The sequence below is a fragment of the Anas platyrhynchos genome, chromosome 3 (assembly GCF_047663525.1).
Source record: "Anas platyrhynchos isolate ZD024472 breed Pekin duck chromosome 3, IASCAAS_PekinDuck_T2T, whole genome shotgun sequence".
In the NCBI taxonomy this organism is placed as follows: Eukaryota; Metazoa; Chordata; class Aves; order Anseriformes; family Anatidae; genus Anas; species Anas platyrhynchos.
The window spans coordinates 101,378,971-101,404,245 of record NC_092589.1 but is presented as its reverse complement, the minus strand read 5'-3'; the positions used below and the strand labels follow the sequence as shown (position 1 = coordinate 101,404,245).

The following is a 25,275-nucleotide window of genomic DNA, read 5'->3' as shown; positions in this document are numbered from 1 at the left end:
TTGGTAAGTTTTTCAACTGTAGTTATACATACAAAGTTGCTCACAACTGTAAAACTGTAAATCACTTACATGTAAGTACCAGAGAATCCAACAAGGACATGTCACACATGTGGTTTGTGGGCTTAGCTGGTGTTTGCATATGCTGCCTAGGTCTGTTTATATTACATTTTGAGGCAGAGCAATAGCTGCTTTTTTAAAGGGCTCCAGCTGGACAAGAGTTAGATTTCAGAGGCTTCCTTGAACCCCAGCTCCAAAGCAGTAAACTTTTGTCTGAGCTGTAGCTCATCCTAGAAAAGGGGATATCAATCCCAAGGCAGGCAAGTGCCTATGTCACAGGATTATTCAGGGTAATTCTGGTTAGAGGGAACCTCAGCAGATTTCTAGTGCAGCCTTCTGCTCAAGGCAAGGACAGCTACAAGAACACCCCAGGTTTTTCAGGGCTATATCATTTGGGTCTTAAAAACCACCAAGGCTGGAGATGGCACAAGTTCATTGGGCAACCTGCTCAAATGCTTCTCCTTGTTTAGGAGGGTAGGGTCTATAAAGGATGTGTGTCCCTTGGGAGCCAATGAGCAACCCTGGCTGCTTGAGCAAGCAGATCCCAGCTTGCTCCAGCAGAGCCACGCTGAACATAGCTGAACTAGCCACACAGCAGCACATCATCTCCCCAAAACTGACCTGAATTTACAGCGGGCACGTTATTTGTGAGTTCACCACCAGCTTAATCAGACTTTGGCTGAGTAATTCTCTTACACAAATGAAGAACTTGATCTGGAAAACAAATTCTTTCACATTATATATTAATAAGGGAACCATTTTAGTTTGTTAGTTGTTGATAGAATGGAACAACATAGAGTCCTGTTTCTGTAGCTTTAGGCTGATTTCAGTAAGATCCCTGCGTGAGGCAAGGGTAGAGCATTTATGGAGTATGCAAAGAACAGAGCCTTGAACTTGGATGGTGTAATTATTTCATTAAAATTTTCTTTGGCTCATGTACTTTTTATAATAAACAAAGAAAACTTATTCGGAATACACATATGAAAGAGTTTTAAGAGGAAATTTGAGCTTGGGGTGTGGGATTATTGATTCTGGCTTGTTTCCTGGCTGAATGAATGAGAGAAAACTCTTTGCAAGGTAGTTGAATATGGCAAGATCAGTCAAAAGGCATTAACCTATTGAGCAATTGTTGAATGCTGAGTAGATCAGCAATCACACAGAATCATTAAGGTTGGAAAAGACCTTCAAGATCATCTGGTCCAACTATCACCCTACCCACCAATATTACCCACTAAATCACATCCCTAATCACGAGTTCCAACCTTTCCTTTAACACCCCCAGGGACCAGAGACTCCACCACCTCCCTGGGCAACCTGTTCCAATTTCTAGCCACTCTTTCTGAGAAGAAATATCTCCTAATTTCCAACCTGAACCTCCTCTAGCACAACTGGAGGCCGTTCCCTCTAGTCCTATCACCTGTGAGAGGAGGCCAACCCCCAGCTCCCCACAACTCTTTTCAGGTAGTTGTAGAGAGCAATAAGGTCTCCCCTGAGCCTCCTCTTCACCAGTCTAAACAAGCCCAATTCCATCAGCCACTCCTCATAGGACTTGGGTTCCAGGCCCTTCACCAGCTTCGTAGCCCTTCTCTGGACACGCTCCAGGGCCTCGATGTCCTTCTTGTACTGAGGAGCCCAAAGCTGAACACAGTACTCAAGGTGTGGCCTCACCAGAGCCGAGTACAGGGAGATGATCACCTCCCCGGTCCTGCTGGCTACACTATTCCTGATACAAGCCAGGATGCCGTTGGCCTTTTTGGCCACCTGGGCGCAATGCTGGCTCATGTTCAGGCAAGCATTGACCAGCACCCTGAGATCCTTTTCCTCTGCACAGCTTTCCAGCCAGTCTGCCTCAAGCCTGTAGCATTGCATGGGGTAGTTGTGGCCAAATTGCAGGACCTGGCTCTTAGCCACATTGGACTTCATCCCATTGGCCTCTGCCCATCAAAAAACTTTTCCCTGACCGGGAATCGAACCCGGGCCGCGGCGGTGAGAGCGCCGAATCCTAACCACTAGACCACCAGGGAGGGATGGGGTGCATAAATAATTGCTCAGCGTTTTGTACACAAGGAGTGAGCTCCTCATCCCACTTCTGTGCTTTCCTCATCATGTGAGGGATGAAGTAAGAAACATTTCCTTCAATAAAATGCACTAAATATACTTACATCGTATCACAGAAATGCTGTACCCATGATATAGCACAATGAGCTAATTTTAATTTACATTTCAAGCCAAAGCAAATTACAATCATGTTCATAAGTGATCCTTGAAAAATCCAGAGAGACCTTGGCACCAGGAATTTCAGCAACTAACTCCTCTTCTAGTAGAACATATTTTGAGTATTGAACTTAGTATACTTCCAGTGGAAACATTTGAAATCAATTTACTGGTTAGAACAGCCTGTATTCTTAAAAGAGAATGAGACCAGGTATTTTGTCTTTTTTTTTTCCCCATAGGCTTTTACTCATAAAAATATTTTGGCTTTTCATTTTGAAGGTGTAGTACTTGCATAAGCAAAATTGATTCATTTTTTGTTTGTACTCTTCTTCTCTTTAGGAGAAAACTAAAAGTTCTATTATTTTACATAACACGGTAAAACTTAACTTTTTTCCCACTTATTTTGGGTAATATATTTAAGTTTTTATTATTTTACAGTTTTCTGTGCTCATGATTTAAAGGTTTAACTCCAGCAGATTCTTTTCTTCACAGTAATGAGCTCAGTATGAAAGAAGATTCCCGTCTAAACTTGCTAGATGATGGCACCTTAATGATTCAGAATACTCAAGAAACAGACCAGGGCATTTACCAGTGCATGGCAAAAAATGTGGCTGGAGAAGTGAAAACTCAGGAAGTTACTCTTAGATACTTTGGATCACCAGGTAAAAAAAAACGAAGTCTGGATTTTGCATTTCTAAGGAGAATTGTTTTCTTAATAAGATTGCTAAGAATAAGATGTATTGCTTCTTGTATCTTCTTGACATTGACAAATTTTGTTTGTATACTCACCACCAGGTGAACTTAAAATGTCATTTAAATGTATATATACCGTTGGGAAAAAATACTTAGTAATTTCTTTCTTATTGAGCACCCCATAGCACCTTTTAGCCAGATTGTTTTCTGGGTCTCAGTGTCTACGTCTCTAAACATCAGTAAATGAGGATATGATTAATAATTGTTTTAAAGGGGGGGTGGGGGTAAGGAAAAAAGATTAGGATTAAAGCAAGCAGAGTTTGCACCAAGATTAGAGGTACATTGGAACAGAGCTATTATTAAAATAGAAAACCAAAACAACTTGGTTCCCCAAACTATTTCAATATTCAGCCAAATTAGTACTCTCAGCTAAAAGTCATATTTAGGCATTGTTATTTTCTCACAGCCAGGCCAAGTTTTGTGATTCACCCACAAAATACAGAGGTATTAGTTGGAGAGAGTGTTACCTTGGAGTGCAGTGCAACTGGGCACCCTCAGCCACGAATTACATGGACCAAAGGTGACAGAACCCCTTTACCAAGTGACCCTCGCATCACGATAACTCCATCAGGAGGACTTTACATACAAAATGTGAAGCAGGAGGACAGCGGAGAGTATACCTGTTTTGCAACTAACAGCATAGATAATATCCATGCAACTGCATACATCATAGTCCAAGGTGAGTATTACTTGCAGTGACATGCTGTAAAACATATTATGAAGAGTATATTACTTCAAGTATGATTTTTTTTTTTTTGGAATCACCATAGCCAAACTAAAACCGTAAGGATTTTTTCTTTTAATTACACTATATAACCATAGTAATGTTGCCGTATATTTCGCCCAGAGTAAGACAATATTTACTAATGCTCTGAAAGTTAAATTCCATTGATTATTTACTGAAGTTAACATTTGTGTTTTGAAATGCTTATAGTTTTGTTTGCTGGTGTGAATAAAACATGCAATGTTTTATTTTTTTGCCAGCTTGCTGGTATGAATAAAACATGCAATCTCCAGTTTGTGTACTTTTTTTCTGTAACAAGTAGCAGTCCTAGAGTTTAGGATTTATACCAGGAGTACTAGAATGGAGTTTCGAGTATACCTTTCGAGGTACCTTTCCCTTGTAGATAGCCAGGTGAATGTGGGCACATTTTCTGAGTTTCATGGAAACAGTCACTCTACCAGCTGAGGCGTTTCTGCGAAGTGAAAGTCAGAGAATTCCTAAAGAATTGTGACCACAATAACTTTGGTATTGCATGTCAGTAGTAAGAATATAAGGTGTTTTAAGGAAAAAGCATCAAAAAACCATATATGCATATATGTGGAGAATATTTCTTCTGCAAACATTTCAATGCTGGAACTTTTATTTGCAAAATGTTTTGAGCAATTGAAATTAATTTCTGTTTTAAGATATTAAGATCTGACAAACAGTTCAGGTTGCAAATGCTTTGTAAATTAGTTCAGTTTTTAAAGCTACACAAAATAACTTGTCCATGTGTTTTGTTCATTTATCATTCACCAGTGGATTATTGTGTTTTGAGAGCTGAACAAATTCCTTCTCACACTGATAATGTCATGATGCAGAAATTGTCCTGCACTCCACTTACTGTTTTCCTTCTGAATAAAGACAAACAAAACAGCTAAGGAGGGTTTTGACTATGTTACATTTTCTTCATAATTTAGCTGAGGAATTTTTGAAAGATAGAAAAAGAAGAAACTATTTTTAATCTAGGGAACACTCCATGTTACATTTTTTAAGTCTTACTGTGTATCTTATACAGCAATAGATACCAGAGACCTTCACTGACACCAGGGCACAATGTAATGGGGATGTTCCTATTGCATAAGATATTGCCCTAAATCTCAGCTCTACATTAAATAGAATGTAAAAACACCAGAACACCAGCATCCCATTTCCCACCAATATGAGCTTTTCACATCATGCAGGAAATTGTATGCAATTTCATACAGTCATATATTTTTCAGTTCTTTTTTTTTTTTTTTTACCAGTTTATTTTCTCTTCTGTAGCTCTACCTCAGTTTACTGTCACACCTCAAGACAAAACGGTGATTGAGGGACAAACTGTTGACTTCCCTTGTGAAGCACAAGGCTATCCCCAGCCCGTTATTGCCTGGACAAAAGGAGGTAAATTTGTTCTGGACGTACTTTTAATCTGCTAGAATAGATTTTGTAATGACACTTGAATCAAAAGGAAATGCATGGGGTTCATCTTTTTCTGCTTTAGCTAGAAAAGGCAAAATATCCAGCAGAAGCTAGTTGTCCAAGTGTTCTTCAGTATTGAGTAAAAAGGAGTCTCTAAAATGTATGTCTCCATCACAAATTCCTGCTAATAAAGGTTTAAGAAATGCAAGCCAAATCACATGTGGCAATATTTATTACTGACAATTTACTACAGAAATCGAGGTGACCATCACTGGTGATATCTAAAATAAGTCTGGATGTGCCCTCTTCAGAAACCAGAACAGTCTATCCTGGCATCAGTACAAATTCTGTGTACTGTGTTTCTGTCACTTAATGGGGATCGATAGGAACACTGGGAACACAGGAATACTCTGCTGACCGCTGTATCAGGTTGGGGTTGTAAAGGCATTGAGCCCAATGCAGTGGGAAGAAATACTCTAGCGGATGTTGTATGTAAGTAGGTATGCCAGTTGAGTCAAGTGAAGTAGCTCTAGAAGGAAAAGCATCTCCTAAGGAATTCTAAATTATGGTACATAAAGCAGATTTTTAACAAACTCTTGATCATTTTGATGCTGATAATGTCCCTGTTTCTCCCTCTGCCAAGGTTGCTCCAATCAAATGAAATATCCAGAAAGGAAGAACAGGGTACAGACACTGTTGTGCCTTTCATTTCATTTGTATTGTATTGTATTATATTCAATTTTTCAGAGCTGTATGTATTTTTCTATTGGTTGTCTAGATGGTCTAGGCAGATGAATTGTGAGTGTCTTTCATACTTAACAATAATATGAAATTAACAGTAATAGCTGTTGTCATTCTTCTGATGCCTTCTTGTTAAGATGCTTTGTCATGCTCCTTAAATGGAAATACTTCTCTCTGCCACAAAAGGAGAAGGGGAAGAGATCAGGATTATGACTGTGTGCATACATATATTTGTGTGTTTATATTCTGTGAATTCAAGGTTTCACCAGTTCTGTCTTTTTAAGAAACTTTTGTTTCCAATGTTTTATCAAATTTGAATACTTCCAGATTTCCCTTTTTCTGAAACAAAGAGACTTTGTTCTGTACTGCTGTAAAGAGCAAAATGCTATTGCTCTGTGTTTCAGGAGGCCAGTTGTCTGTTGACAGAAGACATTTAGTTCTATCTTCTGGTACCCTAAGGATTTCCAGGGTAGCCCTGCATGACCAGGGACAGTATGAATGCCAAGCTGTCAACATTATTGGATCTCAAAGGATTGTTGTATACCTGACTGTGCAGCCTAGAGGTATGTTCTCCATATTTTATTTATTCTTCTCTTTTTCTAAAATGTAAGAATCAGAATTAATCATTTTTGATGGCATAGTATGGCATGTATGTGAATGTGAAGTAGGTTAAATTTATCTTAGTTTAGAAGTAAAAAAGCTTGTGAAGCAGAGCTTAAATAAACCCAGTGCTTGGGTTTTTATTTAGAACTTTTACTGGATATTACAGTAATTCTAGGTTGCTGGATTTGCACTATAAGGTGTCTTATTAGCTCTTATAAATTGAGCATGTGGGTCAGTGTGCCCAGACAGACTTAGTTCAAAGTCATCTGGAGAATACATAGCCTTGTAATTAAGCTTGGCCTTTTTTGATAAGAGCTTGTTAAAACAGGACTATATCTTTTGTTATTTAGAAAATTTGTTGTTCAGGGTGTTGCACATATTTCACATTTCTCATCATTATTTCTGAGCATATCTTTTTTTTTTTAAAAAAAAAAGTTTTTGGGTGTTTTTTAATAAATAACGTATGGATACTTATTAGGATTTGAACAGAGTATCATTTCTTTAGAACAAACTGTATTCTGTGAAACAGGTTCATCTGATCTACTTTTGTTTTTAAAGAATTGAGATTTGCTTTGTGGATGACTGTATTCCTGTGCTTGTGAAAGTATTTTTTCCTATGAAAATGTTGTCTTTTTTCTGTGTGCATGTTAGACTAACTTCTTACAAGACTCTATGCTGTTAACTAAATAGTGTTATTAACATAATGTTTCAATGTCCAGAAACAAAACGGTTTATTTTACAACACCAGAATGACTTTCACAATGAAATGCCATTGCTTATACCTAAAATAAGCTAACACAGAAAAAAAACCTACAATTTCTTTTTTTTTTTTCAAGTAAATTCTAAGTAAGCTACTTCCATGATTAATTAGAATCATATTAATATTTATAATTTAGTTAAGTACTTTGGTGTTAAATTACATTGAAGGAGATTAAACAGTTAATTAAAAGACTTTCTTGGTAGTGACCATATCTAAAACAGTTTTTCAGTAAAAGAGTATTGTAGTTTTCCTAAACTAAGACATCTGTCCAAAAAAAAAAAAAAATCCATTGATTTTTCTTAGTTAAAAATAATAATGGGAGATTGATTTGTCAAAGTACAGATTTTGTTCACCTACATAAAATTGCTGGCTAAAATTCAACATAACAAAACTATTTTAAAAAGTTTTATGGGTTTCCAGGGTTTCCAGTTGTGTTAAACTTCACTGAATTTAAGTTTAATAAAATTAATTTTGTGCAACTCAGATTGCAAAATCCAGTCATCAAAAGATAGTAGATACAAGATTGAAGGCTACATGTATGTTCCTGAAATTGGAGCTCTCCATACATTCATTGCAATGATATTTTTAATTGTGCAACAAGAGAAAACATTTTCCTTTGGGCTTATAACAAAGGGACTTTTCATCTCAGGAATGTCTGGTCAGTGCTCACTGTGGCTAAATCTGTATTAATGAATACAGATTAAAGGTTCAAGTCTGTTTGTCCTCAACAAGACATACCGCACATCCTCCTAGACACTTACATCCCAGTGCAGACAATTTATTTGAAATTGTCTCCACTCCTTAATAACCATGCTTCGTTTGCAAGAGACCGTACAAACAATTTTAACACCAAGGCCAGATTTGTTTGGTAGCAGGCTGTGTGGCCAAATGCTTCTTGGTAGAACCATAGACCCATTCCTCCTCCCTGCAAAGTGCTGATATGTTCCAGTAGAAATACAGTTGTAAGCATCTTCATAATCTTGTACATACTTCTCATGAAACTCATCTGAGTGCTGGATCTACATCCATCTGGATTTGAAGGAAATTAGGATTAAAAATGCATTAATTTTCTTCACCATGGAATTAGGTTGTTGTGCACCCTCTGCCCTTAAAATCAAAGGTCAGTTGATGTTTAAGGCCCAGGGCTCATTGGTTTCAGATGCACAGCAGTTTTGTGAAGGTTTAACACCCCAGCAGATCAAGTTGGGGCACTTAGAGTTGAGTGAGTTCTGGAAAGTTTTGCTTTTAATCATCCGAGAAATCTCTGTTGTTGCTATTTAAAACTTGAAAGTTTAAAATTATGGCAGAAATTGATGGGAAATTTCCTATTATTCTGGTGATTTTGTTCGAAGTTACCTATTTACAGATTTTTTTTCAGAGCTATTAGCTTACAGAACTTAGTGTTTTTGGCAACTACTAGCCTGTTTTGTTAGAAGTTAAGAGCACTTAAAAATCAGCCTGAAGCAGATACTAAAAATAGGCAACATTGTCTTTAAGGCATTGTTATAATCAAGTAAAACTTGCAAGCAGAATAGGATTATAGATTAAGAAATGTTGGGTAACTGAAAGAAATAAACAATGATGACCTCTTTTTAGATCATCTTTTGTAGAAGTTGTATTTCATACCTTATCAATGTGTCATTTGTTTTTTTAGTGACTCCTGTATTTGCCAGTGTTCCCAGTGACATGACAGTAGAAGTTGGCACAAATGTGCAGATCCCATGCAGTGCTCAAGGAGAGCCAGAGCCAGTAATTACATGGAATAAGGTAATAGATATTTCTTTGGTTGTTTCATAAAGGCGGTGGCCTCTCCATCTCTTCATAACTAACTGCTTAAGGTGCAAATTAACACAATGATCACTTTGATTTTGAAAACATTACCTTCAGTCTAATCAGTAAATCAGCTGTAATACAGAGTATGTACGTAGATACCAAACCTGAATTTTAGATATGTGTGCGTGTGTGTGTATACACAGACATATATATGGTTATGCAAATTTTTGGAAACATTATACAGACCAGAATCAGTAATATAGATATTAATGTCCTATATATTTCAGTGACAGCTCTTGGTTTGATTTCCGTCAGTGCAACAATTGTTATATTAAACATTTATAAAGGTAGAAGTACTGGTGAATTCAAGGGTTTCTAATATTAATCTTCAGTCTTCTTGATTATCTTCAATTAGTGAGCATTAAAATAAATGTACCTTAATGTATCTTAAATGCACAGTATATGAAGAATTGACATGCATTCTGGAGATCTTTAAAAAGATTGACAAATTTTGAGTAAGATAATGCGTACATATTCTCAAGAGGTGCTATCTTATTTTGGGGGCTTATGTTCTATGTGGTGAAGGCCTAAAACTATTAAAATACTTTAATTTATAATAATGAGTGCTTTTAAAAGTAAACAAATACACTGTATGATTTAGATCTACATGCAAGTCCTCCAGTCACACATGATAACCGTGTGTTAAATTTTATATAAATTTATCTACTTCACTATTGTTTTTTGTTTACTAAGTCACTCTTAGAGGAAAAAGAGAACAAAAATTCAGGTTTGGAAACTAGGATTGGATATCTCAGAATGAAAAAACCACTGTTCTTTACTGCAGGATGGAGTACAGGTAACTGAGAGTGGAAAATTTCACGTTAGTCCAGAGGGATTTCTTACTATTCGTGATGTTGGAACTGCTGATGAAGGTCGATATGAATGTGTTGCCCGGAATACCATAGGATACTCCTCTGTTAGCATGGTGCTTAGTGTTAATGGTAAGGTGTATGAATCAGTTGGAAGTATGATCTAGATTACTTTTAGAATTTGGCTTATTTGTCAGATGCAAAAAGTTCATCAAATGCTGAATTCTTTCTTTTATCCATTTTTTTAACCTTTCCCTTAAACCTCTCATATTTATTTATTTATTCATTTACTTATTTATTTATTTATTTTTTAGTTTAGGCTATTATCCACACAGATGTGAGTAAGATGGGAATATGACAGCCAAAATGTCTCTAGGACTTAAGCTTCAAAACAAACAATGCTTTGGGCTCCTGTTAGTCATGCTGTTTTCCTCCTGATTTTTATTTTGGACCAGTTCAAATTTTCTTGTTGAATACACAGTCTAATTTTAGGGATAACTTGACCGAAACTCCAATGACATCTTTCAAAGGACTTTTACAGCTATTGGTTAAAAACTGGGCTGCAACCACTATGACAGAGTTCAGGAAAGTTGTAATACTCTTAAGAATTTAAAGGAGAAAATAGAGAGGAAAAAAACTACAACAACAAAAACAGAAAATATGAATTTATAATAATTATTTGAAAGTAATAATGATGAATAGTAAATATCAACTATCATATGTAATTGTTTGTAATAAAGCAGTCAAAAAAACTAAGGAAACAACTTTGTTACATAGACTGATCCCGATGTTTTCCTGACTCATCATACAAACAGATTTTCCAGTCTTATTTTGATTGAAAACCTTAAGGAAATCATGTGATTTTTTTTTTCTTTCAGTAGAAACTGAAATAACATGATATTTCTGTATCATTGAAAATGACTATTGAGCATGATTTCTTTAACATATTGGATATTGTTTCCCAGTGTTATGTCTAATGTTCTGTATTTTGCTTACTATATTAATGAATAAATATCAGTGATTTTTTTAATGTACTGATTATCATGAGATATCAATCACCTGGTATCTTGAGTTCTGCGAGAAAAATTGCAGGGCTGGGAATCATTCACTGATGAGTTTTCATCTCCATTTATAGTGTGCGAATGTATGAATGTAGTAAAGTCCATAAAATTTCAGTTCATCTTGGCCATTCTGGAGATGCAAAGAAAGAAAAGGATGGGTAGTTTGATTCATCTGCAATCAATCTGTACCTGTAAATGATGTTTCTTCTAAAAATTAGTGGGATATCAGATACTGCTTCTCTGGTTTTGCCATTAAAAACGAAGCTGTCAGAGAATCAAGGAGACAAATGGGCAGATTATCCATACTGGGTACTTGCTATCTGGATCATATTAATAATGATGTAGCCAGGAGCATGTAAAAACTTGCATATCAATATTCCTTTTATACAAAGTTAATGTTTTATAGATATTTCTAATACATAAGTATATTTTCTTACCATTGAGATGGAAAAAATCAAATGCATATAAGCTGCAGGGCAGTTTTTGCTGGCCACATTTAATTACATTTTAAATATGTTTTTCTTTTGTCATTTTCTTCTGACCTTATCTGCTGTTGTTTTGTAAAAGCCTCTAGGTTAGGTTTAGGATACGGTGTGTGTAGATTATGTTTTTGTTGCTTAAAAACTGTTAGTTTGCTTTTAACAGACAAAGTGCCATTTTTTTTTCCCCTGAAAAAAGCAAGGCCTGAAAGGCTTGCATGTAACTTTAACTTTTAATATTTCTTAGTCTAAAAACTGAGCTACTGGCAGCAAATAGTTCATACAAAAATAAGGGTCTGTATAGTTAACATCTGACCAAGGTTTATGATTCAGCCCACATGCACCATTAATCAGAAAGATAACCCTGTGGGAGACGTATCTAAGGTGACTGCTGAGATTACACATAGTGTAAGCAGCCACAGGGAAGGTAAACAGCCACTGGATTTTTATATGTATGATGTTGAAATGCTAAAAAGGTTTGTGGTATGCAAGCACTCTCTGAAACAATTCAAAGGTAGCAAAGCTGTAAATATTTCTTAAAATAGGTGGTTTATCTCATTATGTGTCTATGAGGCTGTTATGCAAATGAAGCTTTCAAGCAAGAAGGGCAGCTGGTAATTAGCATGGATCGAGGATTATTGCCATTAGGTCAGACCATTTTGGATGCTGAGAGGGTATTCTCAACAGCCTAAGGCATCTGGCCTCAGAGCAGAGCAAGGGGCACCAATTCCACCTATACAGTGCCAGCAACCGTTTTATTTGATTTTGTTTATTTTATTTTATTTATAGGTGGTAGAGTTTGATTGCCCAGATCTAGTCTCTGAAACTTATATAGATATAACCTAAGCTGCCAGTAATGAAGGATTAAAGAAATCTTGCCTAGAAAAGAGAGAGAAAAGAAGAAGAAAAAAAAAAAAAAAAAAAAAAAAAGGTCATGAAAAGCTTGTAAACAACAATTTTTTTGTCAGCTGATTTTGTACATCTGCTGATTTTATTCCAGTGTATTTGCTTTGGATGTTTTCCCTACTTTACCCTTCTTCCTGTGTGGGTTTTCCAATCTAAACACACTCTGGAAATTGTTAGCTGTTGCCCCTGGATCTGGTAGTTCTTAGGTTAGGCTGAATGGAAGGTTATTAGTCTTAGATACGCTATACAAACATCCAGCTGCAATAGAGCAGCACATAAAAAAGCAGATGAATAGGCCCATGCTTCAACGTTCCTGTACTATGAGTAGAAGAGCTGTAAATAGAATCATAGAAGCATGTGATTTTTAATGTAGTGTTATAACATTAGATAATTTTAAAATGGAAAACAAAGTAGTGATCAAAATACATGAAATTTTTATGTGTTTCTTATCAGAGTAAAATCATGACAGGAGCAGTGGTAATTATTGTAGCTGTTTGGGAACATATGCACATCTGTATTCTCCCTTCCCTCCCTTTTTTTTTCCAATTTAATTTTCAGTGTTTTATATGTTTTCATGAAATCTCTTTAATTTTTTGTGATTTATATATTCTAAAAGGAAAAAATAAGTCTATAAGTATTTTCCTCTCATAAGACATTCATTTTAACCCCTTAAATTCTTGCATTAATGCTTTAAGAACAGAAGTTTTTACTTTTTTTTTTTTTACATTTTACACACCTGAAATGATATCGTGTCTACACCATGTCTTATAGAAGTATCTTTTTGTGTGTGGTCATTTTTGCAATAACACCTTAATTCCTCTTCCTGTAGTCCCTAATGTCAGCCGAAACGGAGATCCTTTTGTACAAACATCAATTGTGGAAGCAATTGCAACTGTTGACAGAGCTATAAATTCAACACGTACACACCTGTTTGACAGGTATCCCCTTCTTTTTTAACTGAGAAGTCAAAATTAATATATATAGTAGGAATAATGAAACATTTAGTAAGCAAGAAGCCATTTTATTATTGAAATGACAATGTTAACACATCTGGTTAGTTCTGGGAATAGTAGTCATTTAGCATGGAAAGATCCCTATTACTTAAACACTAAGTTGCTGAGAACAATTTTTTTATCTGTTGAGATCTCTATTCACTGAAGTAGTTTTTCTGGGGAGACAGTGTGTTATAAAAGTCTAGTAAATGTTTACTTCCATATTCTTTTATTAAACATATATGTTTGTTTTTGTTTGCCTTCCATTTTGAGATGAGTGACCAAGGTATGTTCTAATCATGTTGAACTTTTATAGTATGCAGTGTTATATTGCAACTCCTGTGTGCACTTACTGTTTGTTTGTTTTTTTTCCAAATTATCTATTAGTCGTCCTCGTTCTCCAAATGATTTGCTAGCCTTATTTCGATACCCAAGAGATCCATACACGGTTGAGCAAGCAAGAGCTGGGGAAATATTTGAAAGGACATTACAGCTTATTCAAGATCACGTACAGGATGGTCTAATGGTTGACCTGAATGGAACAAGTCAGTATTCTTTCCTTATTTTTCAGTGATGAAGTTTCTTAAGTCATTAATACTTCAAAAGAGATTTGTCAGAATCTGGGTCCCAATTGCAGAACCCTTACATTGAAATCAGTGGAGTATGATTTCACAAAACATGGAGAAATATGTTTATGTTATTCAGTCTTTGTTTTGCACACTGCTACATTATGGTCAAGCTTGATTTGATTGAGCTCTCCTAGTAGAGTGCTTCTACTTTTCATCACATAGACATATTAGGAAAAAAGTCATGTTCAGATTCTTCTTCTGATCATATTTGGTATAATGGATTTGTCTAATGTATCCTGTGTGTTAATTCAATAGGATCATTATTTCATTGCAAACCTCTGTTATGTATTAAGAATCAGTACTTGCTATTTCTTTAAGTAAAAATTTGGTATCATCTTGTAGAAAAAAAAAAAAAAAAAGATGATACAATGAGATATCAAATTAAGCTAATTGTTTGCTTTAACTCTGATCTCATGTATTGAAAACCACATTTTTTTTGCTGCTTTTTAAAAACAGTGCAAGAATGCAGTATTTAGTATTTCTACCTTTTAGGTATTGAACTCCCAAGTACAAATTCATGAAGTCCAGATGGAGCATATAGAACTAGCATGTGTGTGTAGATATGTGTGAGGAAATGCTTTAAATGTAGGACTGAAGCATTTGGAAATAATGATGGAGTTTTAGGAGAGCTTTTGAGACTTGAAACATAGCCAAAAGCGACACTGAAAATCTAGAGGAAATATTTTTTCTTATTATATTTCTTTTGATGTTTATAATTGAGTATTTATTGTAACTTCCGAAAATGTTAACTCTGACTGACCCTGAACTAGTCAAGTATTTATAAGACCAAAGACTGCAGGCTTTGTGGAGTACTGTAACATTTGATAGTAAAAGAAGCTTGTTACTCATTATTAGAGCTGAGTAAATAATTTGTGATAAAGTTAACCACAAAAACTTACACTAAATTCTTTAAAGTTTTGTGTTTTATAAGAGCACACAATTTTGCCTATCTGATTAGGTGGGTGTGCAAACATATCAAATATAATACTGACACAGTGCATTGTAACAGTAAGGATATCTAAAATCTGATAGCTTGACTGCTTTTCACTAGTATTTGTAAAAGAGGAAATCAATCACCTAAGGTTTACATCACCTTAAAAATTATCATTAAAGCATGCAAATACAAGGTAATGAACACAAAATCATGCAACTTTCTGTGAATTCTGCAAACTGCAAATTCTGTTCACAACCAAAACTTACTTCTCAGCCCTACAAAATCTATACAATCTGGCTTTTAGAGAAACTTGAATAATAAAATAAATCTGTTTTCATTTAAACAGCCTAATATTCAGATTTTGGTATTCATATTTGTCCTTACTTGGTTTTATTTCAAAATGCAGGGCCCAATGAAATGTGTTATTTAGCACTTTTGCATTGGGAATAGTTGAGAAATTCGACAATTTCCTATTCAGAGACTTTTATGTAAAATCTTGGACTATTGCAAGGAAAGACGATGGAGCCAAATTCTCCTCCACAGTGCCAGACAATATAACAAGGGAAATGGCCACAAATTGCTGCTTGGGAGGTTCAGCTTGGATGGTAGGAAACGCTTTCTCACCAGGAGGCCAATGCAGAACTGGAGCTACTTATACAGAAAGGCTGAGTTGTCTCAGTCTTTGGAGGTTTTCAAGACCGCTAGACAAGGTACAGCTGAGCTGGCCTGATGCTAGAGACAGCCTTGTTTCAAGCAGGAGCCATTGAATCTAACCTATAGATGAGATGTCACCTCCCACTTGAATTTGAACTTGAAGCAATATATATATGTCATAGTCCCAAAGGTGAATAGTATGGATCCCAGAGGAAATCTGTGTCAAGTGTTACGCAAACAATAATTTTCTTTACAGTGGACTGCTCTGAATAACGTGAGTGCAGATTACTCCATACCACTTGTCTAAGAGACCACTCTATCTAAGTTGGTCATAATTTTTTACGTGTTTTTTGTTCTTTCTTTTTTAATTTCTTCCAATTCTTCAACTTTTTTTTTTTTGTGATAAAGTAAAACGAAATAGCAATATGCTCACTGAATTAGCAAGTCTCAAAAGAGAAAGTCTTGATATCTGTAGAAGTGTTGCTGAGTTTTCAGAATGTTTTTATTGACGTGGAGAAATTTTTCCATTCTTTCCAATATGAGGCTGTTATTTCTGAAAACATCCCTACTTTCTTAGGTGGCCAAATAAGAAATTAATTCTTTTTGTGAATATTTTATAAAAGTTCTGCTTGAATTGTCATTTTACAAAATCACCTTTTGACCTAATATCAGTCATTGCTCAAATGACCAAATGACCTAATGCTCTAATATATGTATGTGATTATTCTTTTTTTTCCTTTTTTTTTCTTTTTTTTTTTTTTCTGAACAGTAAGGGTATTAATCATGTGGACAATACAGTATTATAAAATAACTTTCCAAAGAAACACGTGATCTTTGGGGACCATGAGTCTATGAATCTTTGATTTTCTTTCTTCTTTCTTCTGGTTTCAGGTTATCACTATAATGACCTTGTATCCCCACAGTACTTGAATTTGATAGCTAATCTCTCAGGCTGTACAGCCCACCGACGAGTGAACAATTGCTCAGATATGTGCTTTCACCAGAAGTACAGGACACACGATGGAACATGCAACAACCTGCAGCATCCTATGTGGGGCGCTTCTCTGACAGCCTTTGAACGTCTGTTAAAATCAGTCTATGAAAATGGATTTAATTTGCCTCGAGGAATTGAACCCAGGAGGCTTTCTAATGGATATGCACTCCCAATGCCTCGATTGGTTTCAACTACTCTGATTGGAACTGAAACTGTAACTCCTGATGACCAGTACACTCACATGCTCATGCAGTGGGGTCAGTTTCTTGATCATGACCTTGACCTCACCGTTGCTGCCCTAAGTGAGGCCAGGTTTTCAGATGGTCAGCATTGCAGTTCAGTTTGCACAAATGATCCTCCATGCTTTTCGATCATGATTCCACCAAATGATCCCAGAGTTAGAAATGGTGCACGCTGCATGTTTTTTGTACGCTCCAGTCCAGTTTGTGGAAGTGGCATGACATCTCTCTTGATGAATTCTGTGTACCCACGAGAACAGATCAACCAGCTGACTTCATATATTGATGCATCCAATGTGTATGGCAGTTCAGACCATGAAGCACTAGAAATCAGAGACTTGGCAAGTCAAAGGGGTCTTCTGAGACAGGGCATCGTACAAAGATCTGGCAAGCCCCTTCTTCCATTTGCTACTGGCCCACCAACAGAATGTATGAGGGATGAAAATGAGAGCCCAATTCCCTGCTTCTTAGCTGGTGATCAGCGTTCTAATGAACAGCTGGGTCTTACCAGTATCCACACCTTGTGGTTTAGAGAACACAACAGAATTGCCACAGAGCTACTGAAACTCAATCCACACTGGGATGGTGACACAATATATCATGAAACACGCAAAATTGTTGGTGCAGAAATGCAACACATAACATTTAGCCACTGGCTACCTAAGATCTTTGGAGAGGTAGGCATGAAGATGCTTGGCGAATATAAAGGTTATGATCCCAGTGTTAATTCTGGCATAACTAATGAGTTTGCAACTGCCGCTTTTAGGTTTGGTCACACACTCATTAATCCTTTTCTGTATCGACTGGATGAAAATTTTGAACCTATTCCACAAGGCCATCTACCTCTTCATAAGGCATTCTTCTCTCCATTTCGGATTGTAAATGAAGGAGGCATTGATCCACTTCTAAGGGGATTGTTTGGTGTTGCTGGTAAGATGCGTGTCCCATCACAATTACTCAATACAGAGTTAACAGAAAGACTCTTCTCCATGGCACGTACTGTGGCTTTAGATCTGGCAGCTATGAATATTCAGAGAGGCAGAGATCATGGAATTCCTCCCTACCATGATTTTAGAGTTTACTGTAATCTTTCTTCAGCTCAGACTTTTGAAGATCTGAAAAATGAAATTAAGAATCCTGAAATCAGGGAGAAACTTAGCAGGTGAGCCTGAGGTGAAGAAAAATAATCCATTATCTAAGTGTGCATGTGAAATTAGTAGCTAAATGTCTTATCTGGAAGAAAATATTTGTTAAGAAAATGGTAAAGAGATTTTTTTAAATAAACTTCTGACCATATCAGGAAACAGATGTGGAAAATTCCCACATGCATTTAATTACTCCACTTCTAGAGCCCAGTGAACAATATGAAGTTGCATGCATTCATGAAAGTATTGATTTGAAACAACTTTTTATAACTGCTGCTAAATATGAATGTTATTTTAAGGTAAGGTCATATTTAATGCCAATCTCATGCAAAGATTTACATGCTCGGTTTCATCCATTCCATACTAAACAAGAACTAAACTAAGACAGGAATATCAATCACTCTATTTTCACTGTATTTTCATGTGTACATCCTTCACCACAAGTAATCTGGTCTTCTTTAGAAGGATCAATGTCTGAAACTAAGCCTTCAGCTACCTTCCATCTCTTGCTTATTCTACACAAAATAAAAGAGAATGAGTCTTTGGTAGCATAAAAGGAAAAGTGTTCATAGGGGCAGGAAAGAGAAGCTATTGAAAAGGGAAGTTATAAGGAATCAAAAGAAATCTACTGCGAGAAATGAAATTGTGGAGTAGACATACAGTCCCCCATGCTACTGCTCATGTACATGCAATGTACATTGCTGGATTTCTTGCAGTACACCAGAACATAGGTTCTTCACAAAAAATGTAGCACTACCACTGTAATTTTTTATTGTGTGTTATTCATATATTTTCCCCTTAGTTTTCTTAGTTAATGTTGTTTTGTTTTTGTAAATGAATCATATTTGATACTAAATCTTCATGTTATTCTTTTTTAGGCTGTATGGTTCCCCACTGAACATAGACCTATTTCCTGCTTTAATGGTAGAAGACTTAGTTCCAGGGAGCCGACTGGGGCCGACTTTGATGTGTCTGTTAAGCACCCAGTTCAGGCGTATTCGGGATGGAGACAGGTAAATTGAAATACCATGGAAACCAAAAGTAATTTTAAATGGAGGACACTAAACAGTAGTTGAATGTCTTGTTTCAAGATCAAACCACATTTCTTATTTTCATTGGAAAGGTGAAGAAATGAGGTTTAAAACTTTGTTACAAGCTGTGATTAATTCATTTTTTAAATCTATTACTTTTGATGATGAATGTATCCAAGCTCCAGAAAACACCACAGCCAACATATGCTGATCAAGCATGGTTCTGTAAGCTAGAAGTTCGTTCATGATTTTCCTGGTACTAGTTATTCAAGTCACTTAAGTTTCTGCAAAGTGGGTGCTACTTGTCTTTTATTAGTGTTTAATTATTTTATTTGCAGAGAAATTGGGATAGTTGAGACCCCTTGGTCACCTCTGCTGCTAAGCCTAGGTTGAAAAAGTACTTTTCTGTGTATATGACCACACCATATATTTCAATAGAAGCAGTATGTGCACTTAACGTACATTAAAAGCAGGTTGTCCCAAAGTACACAATTGAATAATTGTTCTTTGTTCTTTTGTTCTTAAATTACTTTACATGCAAATTATGAACAATTTCTCATTGTGAGTTTCTACAGTACCAGGAATTTAAAATAAATAAATAAATAAATAAAAAATCATTGCTTTTGTTACCACAGCCAAACTCCTCTGGGTAAATTCAGCATACACATGTGGAATTTGAAAGTCATTTTCCCCATTTTGACATCATTTGTGACCTACAATCCTGTTTTTTACTTGGCATGATGGTTGAAAGACTTCTACTGATTAGTTCTGTCCTAGTTGAAAAAGAAATAGAGGATGAATTAGGAAATTAGATGTGATTTACTTTATCTAATATTATTTGCTTTACGTTAGTTATATAATTGCTACTTAAGGTAGTATAAAGGCTTTTTTTATTTCTGTAGGCAATACCAAAAGTCTTCTTGTATGCTTTTTTTTTTTTTTTTTTGTGTGTGTGTGTGTGTAAAAACAACTTTCTTACATAAAATCTGTTTTAACATTAAACTGTAAAACATAAAAATCTCATGCCTGGAGGCAGAGAGAGTAAAAGTAGATATATATGTATTATGTATTCCAGATTGCTGGTGACAAGTACCTATTTGTGTCACAGCAGGATAATGATACTGCTTTTTTGTGTCTGTGTGCACTTTTCCAGCAAAAGATTTCTCTCCCCCTCCCTGAAACAATATTTAGTAACTATAGGAAAACATTTAATATTTAGGAAATGGGATTCTGCTGTCCAAAGAATACAAATATTTTGAAGCAACCTGCCAGCAAATAGTAAAATATTATTAGACATAGTGAAAGCAACTCTCACTGTGAAAAACCCTCACAATGGGCAGAGGATCAAAGCTGTCAGCACCACGCAAAACAAATGTGCCTGTGCAGGGAAAAGGAGTAATGTTTGAAGTGAGCCTAATTTCATGTCAAGATGGAGATTCCTTAATCTGTTTTTCTGATCCTGGTGCTTGGAATTACATTGGCTACTATCCAACACCTTATGAAAATGATACAATAAATTTCTGTAGTAAATTTAACAATCTCAGTTATCTTAATCTTAAAATATGTGTAGATTAGCCATTCTCTTATCTTCTCAGCAATTCTTTCTATATATAATATATATATAATATACTACATATAATAATATATTGTTACATTATATTATTATATTATATTGTTATATTAATATATTAATATTATTATATTATTATATATTAACATAAAAATATAATATTATTATATTATATTATTATCATATTATATTTTATTATTATATATTAATCTATCTATATATGTATGTATGTATATTTTTTTACCTATAGGAAAGTTGTCTGGGAAAAAAAATCTACGGTAATGTAAAACTACCCTAAAAGAACCTTGAACCTGGTAGTCTAGATGACATCTAAATCTATGCATTTTAGATGTCTGAAGGTATCCAAGACATTAAAATGGAGCAAGAAAATATGTCAAAGATTTTGTTGACAAATTGGGTCCTTTCAGAGTTTCAACCCAAAACAAAGTGGGGTTGAAGTGACACCAAGTGCTTACCTTTAGGTATCTGGATCACACCCTCAGATACATTCCACTATGTGCCCATTATGGCCAAAGAACCAAGGAGCATAGGCTCAGGCTAATGCAAACCCAAAGAGTTATGTATGGCATCGCCTTAAATGATGTGCGTGTTTCTGGGCTCCAAAATATAAGAAAGATGTTAAGATACTTGAAAGCATCCAGATTAGGTCAACAAAGCTGGTAATAGGGCTGGAAGGCATGTCCCGTGGGGAGAGGCTGAGGACCCTGGGGTTGTCCAGTCTGGAGAAGAGGAGGCTGAGAGGCGGCATCACTGATCTTTGCAGCTCCCTGAGGAGGGGATGCACAGAGGTGCTGGTTTCTGCTCCCTGGTCACCGATGACAGGACATGAGGGAACGGCACAGAGCTGTGCCAGGAGAGGGTCAGACTGGGCATTAGGAAAAATCTCCATACACTGAGAGTGGTCACACACTGGAAAAGGCTTCCTAGAGAGGTGACTGATGCCTCAGGCCTGTCAGTGTTCAAGAGGCATTTGGACAATGCCCTCATTAATATACTTTACCTTTTGGTTAGTCCTGAAGAAGTCAGACAGTGGACTAGATGATATTTGAAGGTCCCTTCCAACTGAACTATTCTATTCTAATGTGTCCTGGTTTCAGTTAGAACAGAATTTTCTTCCTAGTAGCTGGTGGAATGCTGTGTTTTGGCTTGGGATGAGAAGAGTGCTGATAACACCCCGATGTTTTAATTGTTGCAGAGCAGTGCTTATACCAAGCCAAGGACATCTCAGCCTTTTGCTCTGTCCTGCCAACAGGCAGGCTGGGGGTGCAGTAAAAGCTGGGAGGGGACAGACCCAGGACAGGTGACCCAAACTAGCCAAAGGGGTATTCCATACCATCTGACGTACCATAGGGGTGGCTAGCCGGAGGAGGGGGCCGGACTGCTCGGGGTTAGGCTGGGCATCGGTCAGCGGGTGGTGAGCAATTGCATTGTGCATCACTTGTTTGTACATATTAGTAGTAGTAGTACTATTATCACCATTGTATTATTACTACTACTATTATTATTATTATTATTATTATTATTATTATTATTATTATTATTATTATTATTTTCCTGTCTTATTAAACTGTCTTTATCTCAACTCACGGGCTTCACTTTCCATTTCTCTCCCCCGTCCCAGAGAGGGACGGGGAGGGTGAGCGAACGGCTGCGTGGTGTTCAGCTGCCAGCCAGGTTAAACCACGACATAATGTAAAGATATCTGGTAACGGAACCTATAGAATAATTAACTTAATTCTGAATACAGTATTGCAAAATCTGTGCATGTTTTGTATTTTTTTTTCACTAGAAAACCTGTCTTTTCTGTGAGATTACAGGTTATGGTATGAGAACCCGGGAGTGTTCACGCCTGCTCAACTCACTCAGATCAAGCAGACATCTCTTGCCAGAGTTTTGTGTGACAATGGTGACAACATAACCCGGGTACAACATGATGTCTTTAAGGTGGCTGAATTCCCACATGGATATAGTAGCTGTGAAGATATTCCTAAACTGGATCTCAGGATGTGGCAAGATTGTTGTGAAGGTCAGTACAAAAGTGGATTTTAGTGTATTAATGTATGATTTGTTTGGTGTTTGTTCGTTTTATTTTAAGAAGATATTTGATTCATATTCACTTTTTGTTAAGATATATTGCATGGTTACAAACTCAGATTTGGAGCACATTGCTATTTAACTTCCCAAGAGAAAAGAAGAAAAAGAATGGGGAAGATTCTTTTTTACTGAAGTATCCTCTTTAAGGAGTTGTCTATTCATCCGACATTCTACCAATGGATGGATTCTCTCTTGCTATTGATCAGCTTTCATGCTGAACAATCACCTTTTTATCTCTTGTAACTGCAAAGCTTTAAAGGAAAGAAGTGTAATAATGTTCCTTCCTTGTTAATAATGAAATAAGATACAAAACATGATGCCCATCTACAAGAAGAGCTGGAGGGCAGACCTGGGGAACTATAGGCCTGTCAGTTTGACCTCAGTGCCAGGGAAGCTCATGGAGCAGATTATTTTGAGTGTCATCACACAGCACTTGCAGGGCAAGCAGGCGATCAGGCCCAGTCAGCATGGGTTTATGAAAGGCAGGTCCTGCTTGACGAACCTGATCTCCTTCTATGACAAAGTGACGCGCTTGGTGGATGAGGGAAAGGCTGTGGATGTGGTCTACCTTGACTTCAGCAAGGCTTTTGACACCCTTTCCCACAGCATTCTCCTCAAGAAACTGGCTGCAATTGGCTTGGACTGGCGTATGCTTCGTTGGGTTAGAAACTGTCTGGATAGTTGGGCCCAAAGAGTCGTGGTGAATGGAGTCAAATCCAGTTGGAGGCCGGTCACTAGTGGCATTCCCCAGGGCTCAGTACTGGGGCCAGTCCTCTTTAATATCTTTATTGATGATCTGGATGAGGGGATCGACTGCACCCTCAGTAAGTTCGCAGATGACACCAAGTTAGGTGTGTGTGTCAATCTGCTCGAGGGTAGGAAGGCTCTGCAGGAGGATCTGGATAGGCTGCACCGATGGGCTGAGGTCAACTGCATGAAGTTCAACAAGGCCAAGTGTCGGGTCCTGCACCTGGGGCGCAATAACCCCAAGCAGAGCTACGGGTTGGGAGATGAGTGGTTGGAAAGCTGACTGACGGAGAAGGACCTGGGAGTACTGGTTGATAGTTGGCTGAATATGAGCCAGCACTATGCTCAGGTGGCCAAGAAGGCCAACAGCATCCTGGCTTGTATAAGAAGCAGTGTGGCCAGCAGGGCTAGGGAAGTGATTGTCCCCTTGTACTCAGCTCTGGTGAGGCCACACCTCAAGTACTGTGTTCAGTTTTGAGCCCCTCGCTACAAGAAGGACATCGAGGTGCTTGAGCGAGTCCAGAGAAGGGCGATGAAGCTGGTGAGGAGTCTGGAGAACAAGTCCTAAGAGGAGTGGCTGAAGGAGCTGGGTTTGTTCAGCCTGGAGAAGAGGATCAGGGGCGACCTCATTGCTCCTTATAAGTACCTTATAGGAGACTGTAGCGAGGTGGGGGTTGGCCTGTTCTCCCATGTGCCTGGTGACAGGATGAGGGCGAATAGGCTAAAGTTGTGCCAGGGTTGTTTTAGGTTGGATGTTAGGAAGAACTTCTTTACTGAGAGGGTTGTTAAGCATTGGAATGGGCTGCCCAGGGAAGTGGTGGAGTCACCATCCCTGGAGGTCTTTAAGAGACATTTAGATGTCCAACTTAGTGATACGGTTTAGTGGAGGACTTGTTAGTATTAGGTCAGAGGTTGGATTCGATGATCTTGAGGTCTCTTCCAACCTAGACAGTTCTGTGAAAACAGCTACCACCAGCCTTGGGTAATGAGTGATCATTCATATATTAAATTACACATGGTAAACATAGATTTGAGCAGTGTATGTTGTAGATAACTGCTTTTCTGTCTTCTTCTTTTTGTGGACAAACATTCCTATTCATTTTCATCTCCTTCAGCAGTTAGGGCAGTGGGAAAACTTTTTCTTCAGCAATAGGCGGAGTTTTCCCCAGAAACAAAGTTTACTTATCACTGTTGTCATGTAGCAAAAGAAATTGAGAATCCCATGATGCTTGGTAGCCAAAATATTGGCCTCTAGCCCATGTTGCATACAGATTTTCAGAATGACCTCTGTTTAAGCATCAGCACATCAAATGTCACTGCATCCTTCACACAGTTAGAAGATCCCTTCCCAAGAGAATCTTCTGTATCATACAGATTTACGGAATGATTTGCAGTAGCATCAACAACAACATTCTTCAGAGGACAACGACATCTCTCTGTTGAGCTCTCCTTGACAGTATTATATTCTCATGATGAAACTTGATTGTTATCTTCTTGGCTGAAAAAGTAGATTCATGAATTTCATAGAATAGAATTATTTAGGTTGGAAAAGACACTTAAGATCATTGAGTCCAACCATCAACCTAACAATACCAAGTTCACTGCTAAACCACATCTCTAAATGCATCTTTTAACAACATCTTTTAAGTACCTCCAGAGGTAGCAACTCTACTCCACTGGACAGCCTGTTCTGATACCTAACCACCCTTTACAAGAAGAAATTCTTCCTCGTATCTAATCTAAACCTCCCCTGGTACAACTTGAGGCTGTTTTCCTCATATCATTTCTCACCTGAGAAAAGAGACTGACAACTTTGCCACTTCTAACTCTTTTCAAGTAGCTGTA

At 37.1% G+C, this 25,275-nt stretch overlaps 1 protein-coding gene and 1 non-coding gene across 4 annotated transcripts in view; one reads left to right on the top strand and one right to left on the bottom strand.

Annotated features, from left to right (window-relative positions):
* PXDN (peroxidasin) overlaps positions 1-25,275 on the top strand; it is an 81,667-nt gene that overhangs the window by 44,009 nt on the left and 12,383 nt on the right. For 2 of the 3 annotated variants that reach the window (XM_072036405.1, XM_038176243.2), the window contains 11 exons: positions 2,764-2,933; positions 3,431-3,703; positions 5,054-5,170; positions 6,334-6,492; positions 8,947-9,059; positions 9,910-10,066; positions 13,210-13,318; positions 13,760-13,917; positions 16,481-17,984; positions 18,846-18,980; positions 22,407-22,615. In XM_072036405.1, coding sequence (XP_071892506.1) covers positions 2,764-2,933; positions 3,431-3,703; positions 5,054-5,170; positions 6,334-6,492; positions 8,947-9,059; positions 9,910-10,066; positions 13,210-13,318; positions 13,760-13,917; positions 16,481-17,984; positions 18,846-18,980; positions 22,407-22,615 — 3,104 coding nt within the window. Of the gene's footprint in view, positions 1-2,747; positions 2,934-3,430; positions 3,704-5,053; positions 5,171-6,333; positions 6,493-8,946; positions 9,060-9,909; positions 10,067-13,209; positions 13,319-13,759; positions 13,918-16,480; positions 17,985-18,845; positions 18,981-22,406; positions 22,616-25,275 lie in introns of all 3 variants that reach the window. The other variant, XM_072036407.1, reaches the window with a different exon arrangement.
* TRNAE-CUC (transfer RNA glutamic acid (anticodon CUC)) lies at positions 2,010-2,081 on the bottom strand. The gene has a single exon. It is a non-coding gene; the product is annotated as a tRNA-Glu (tRNA).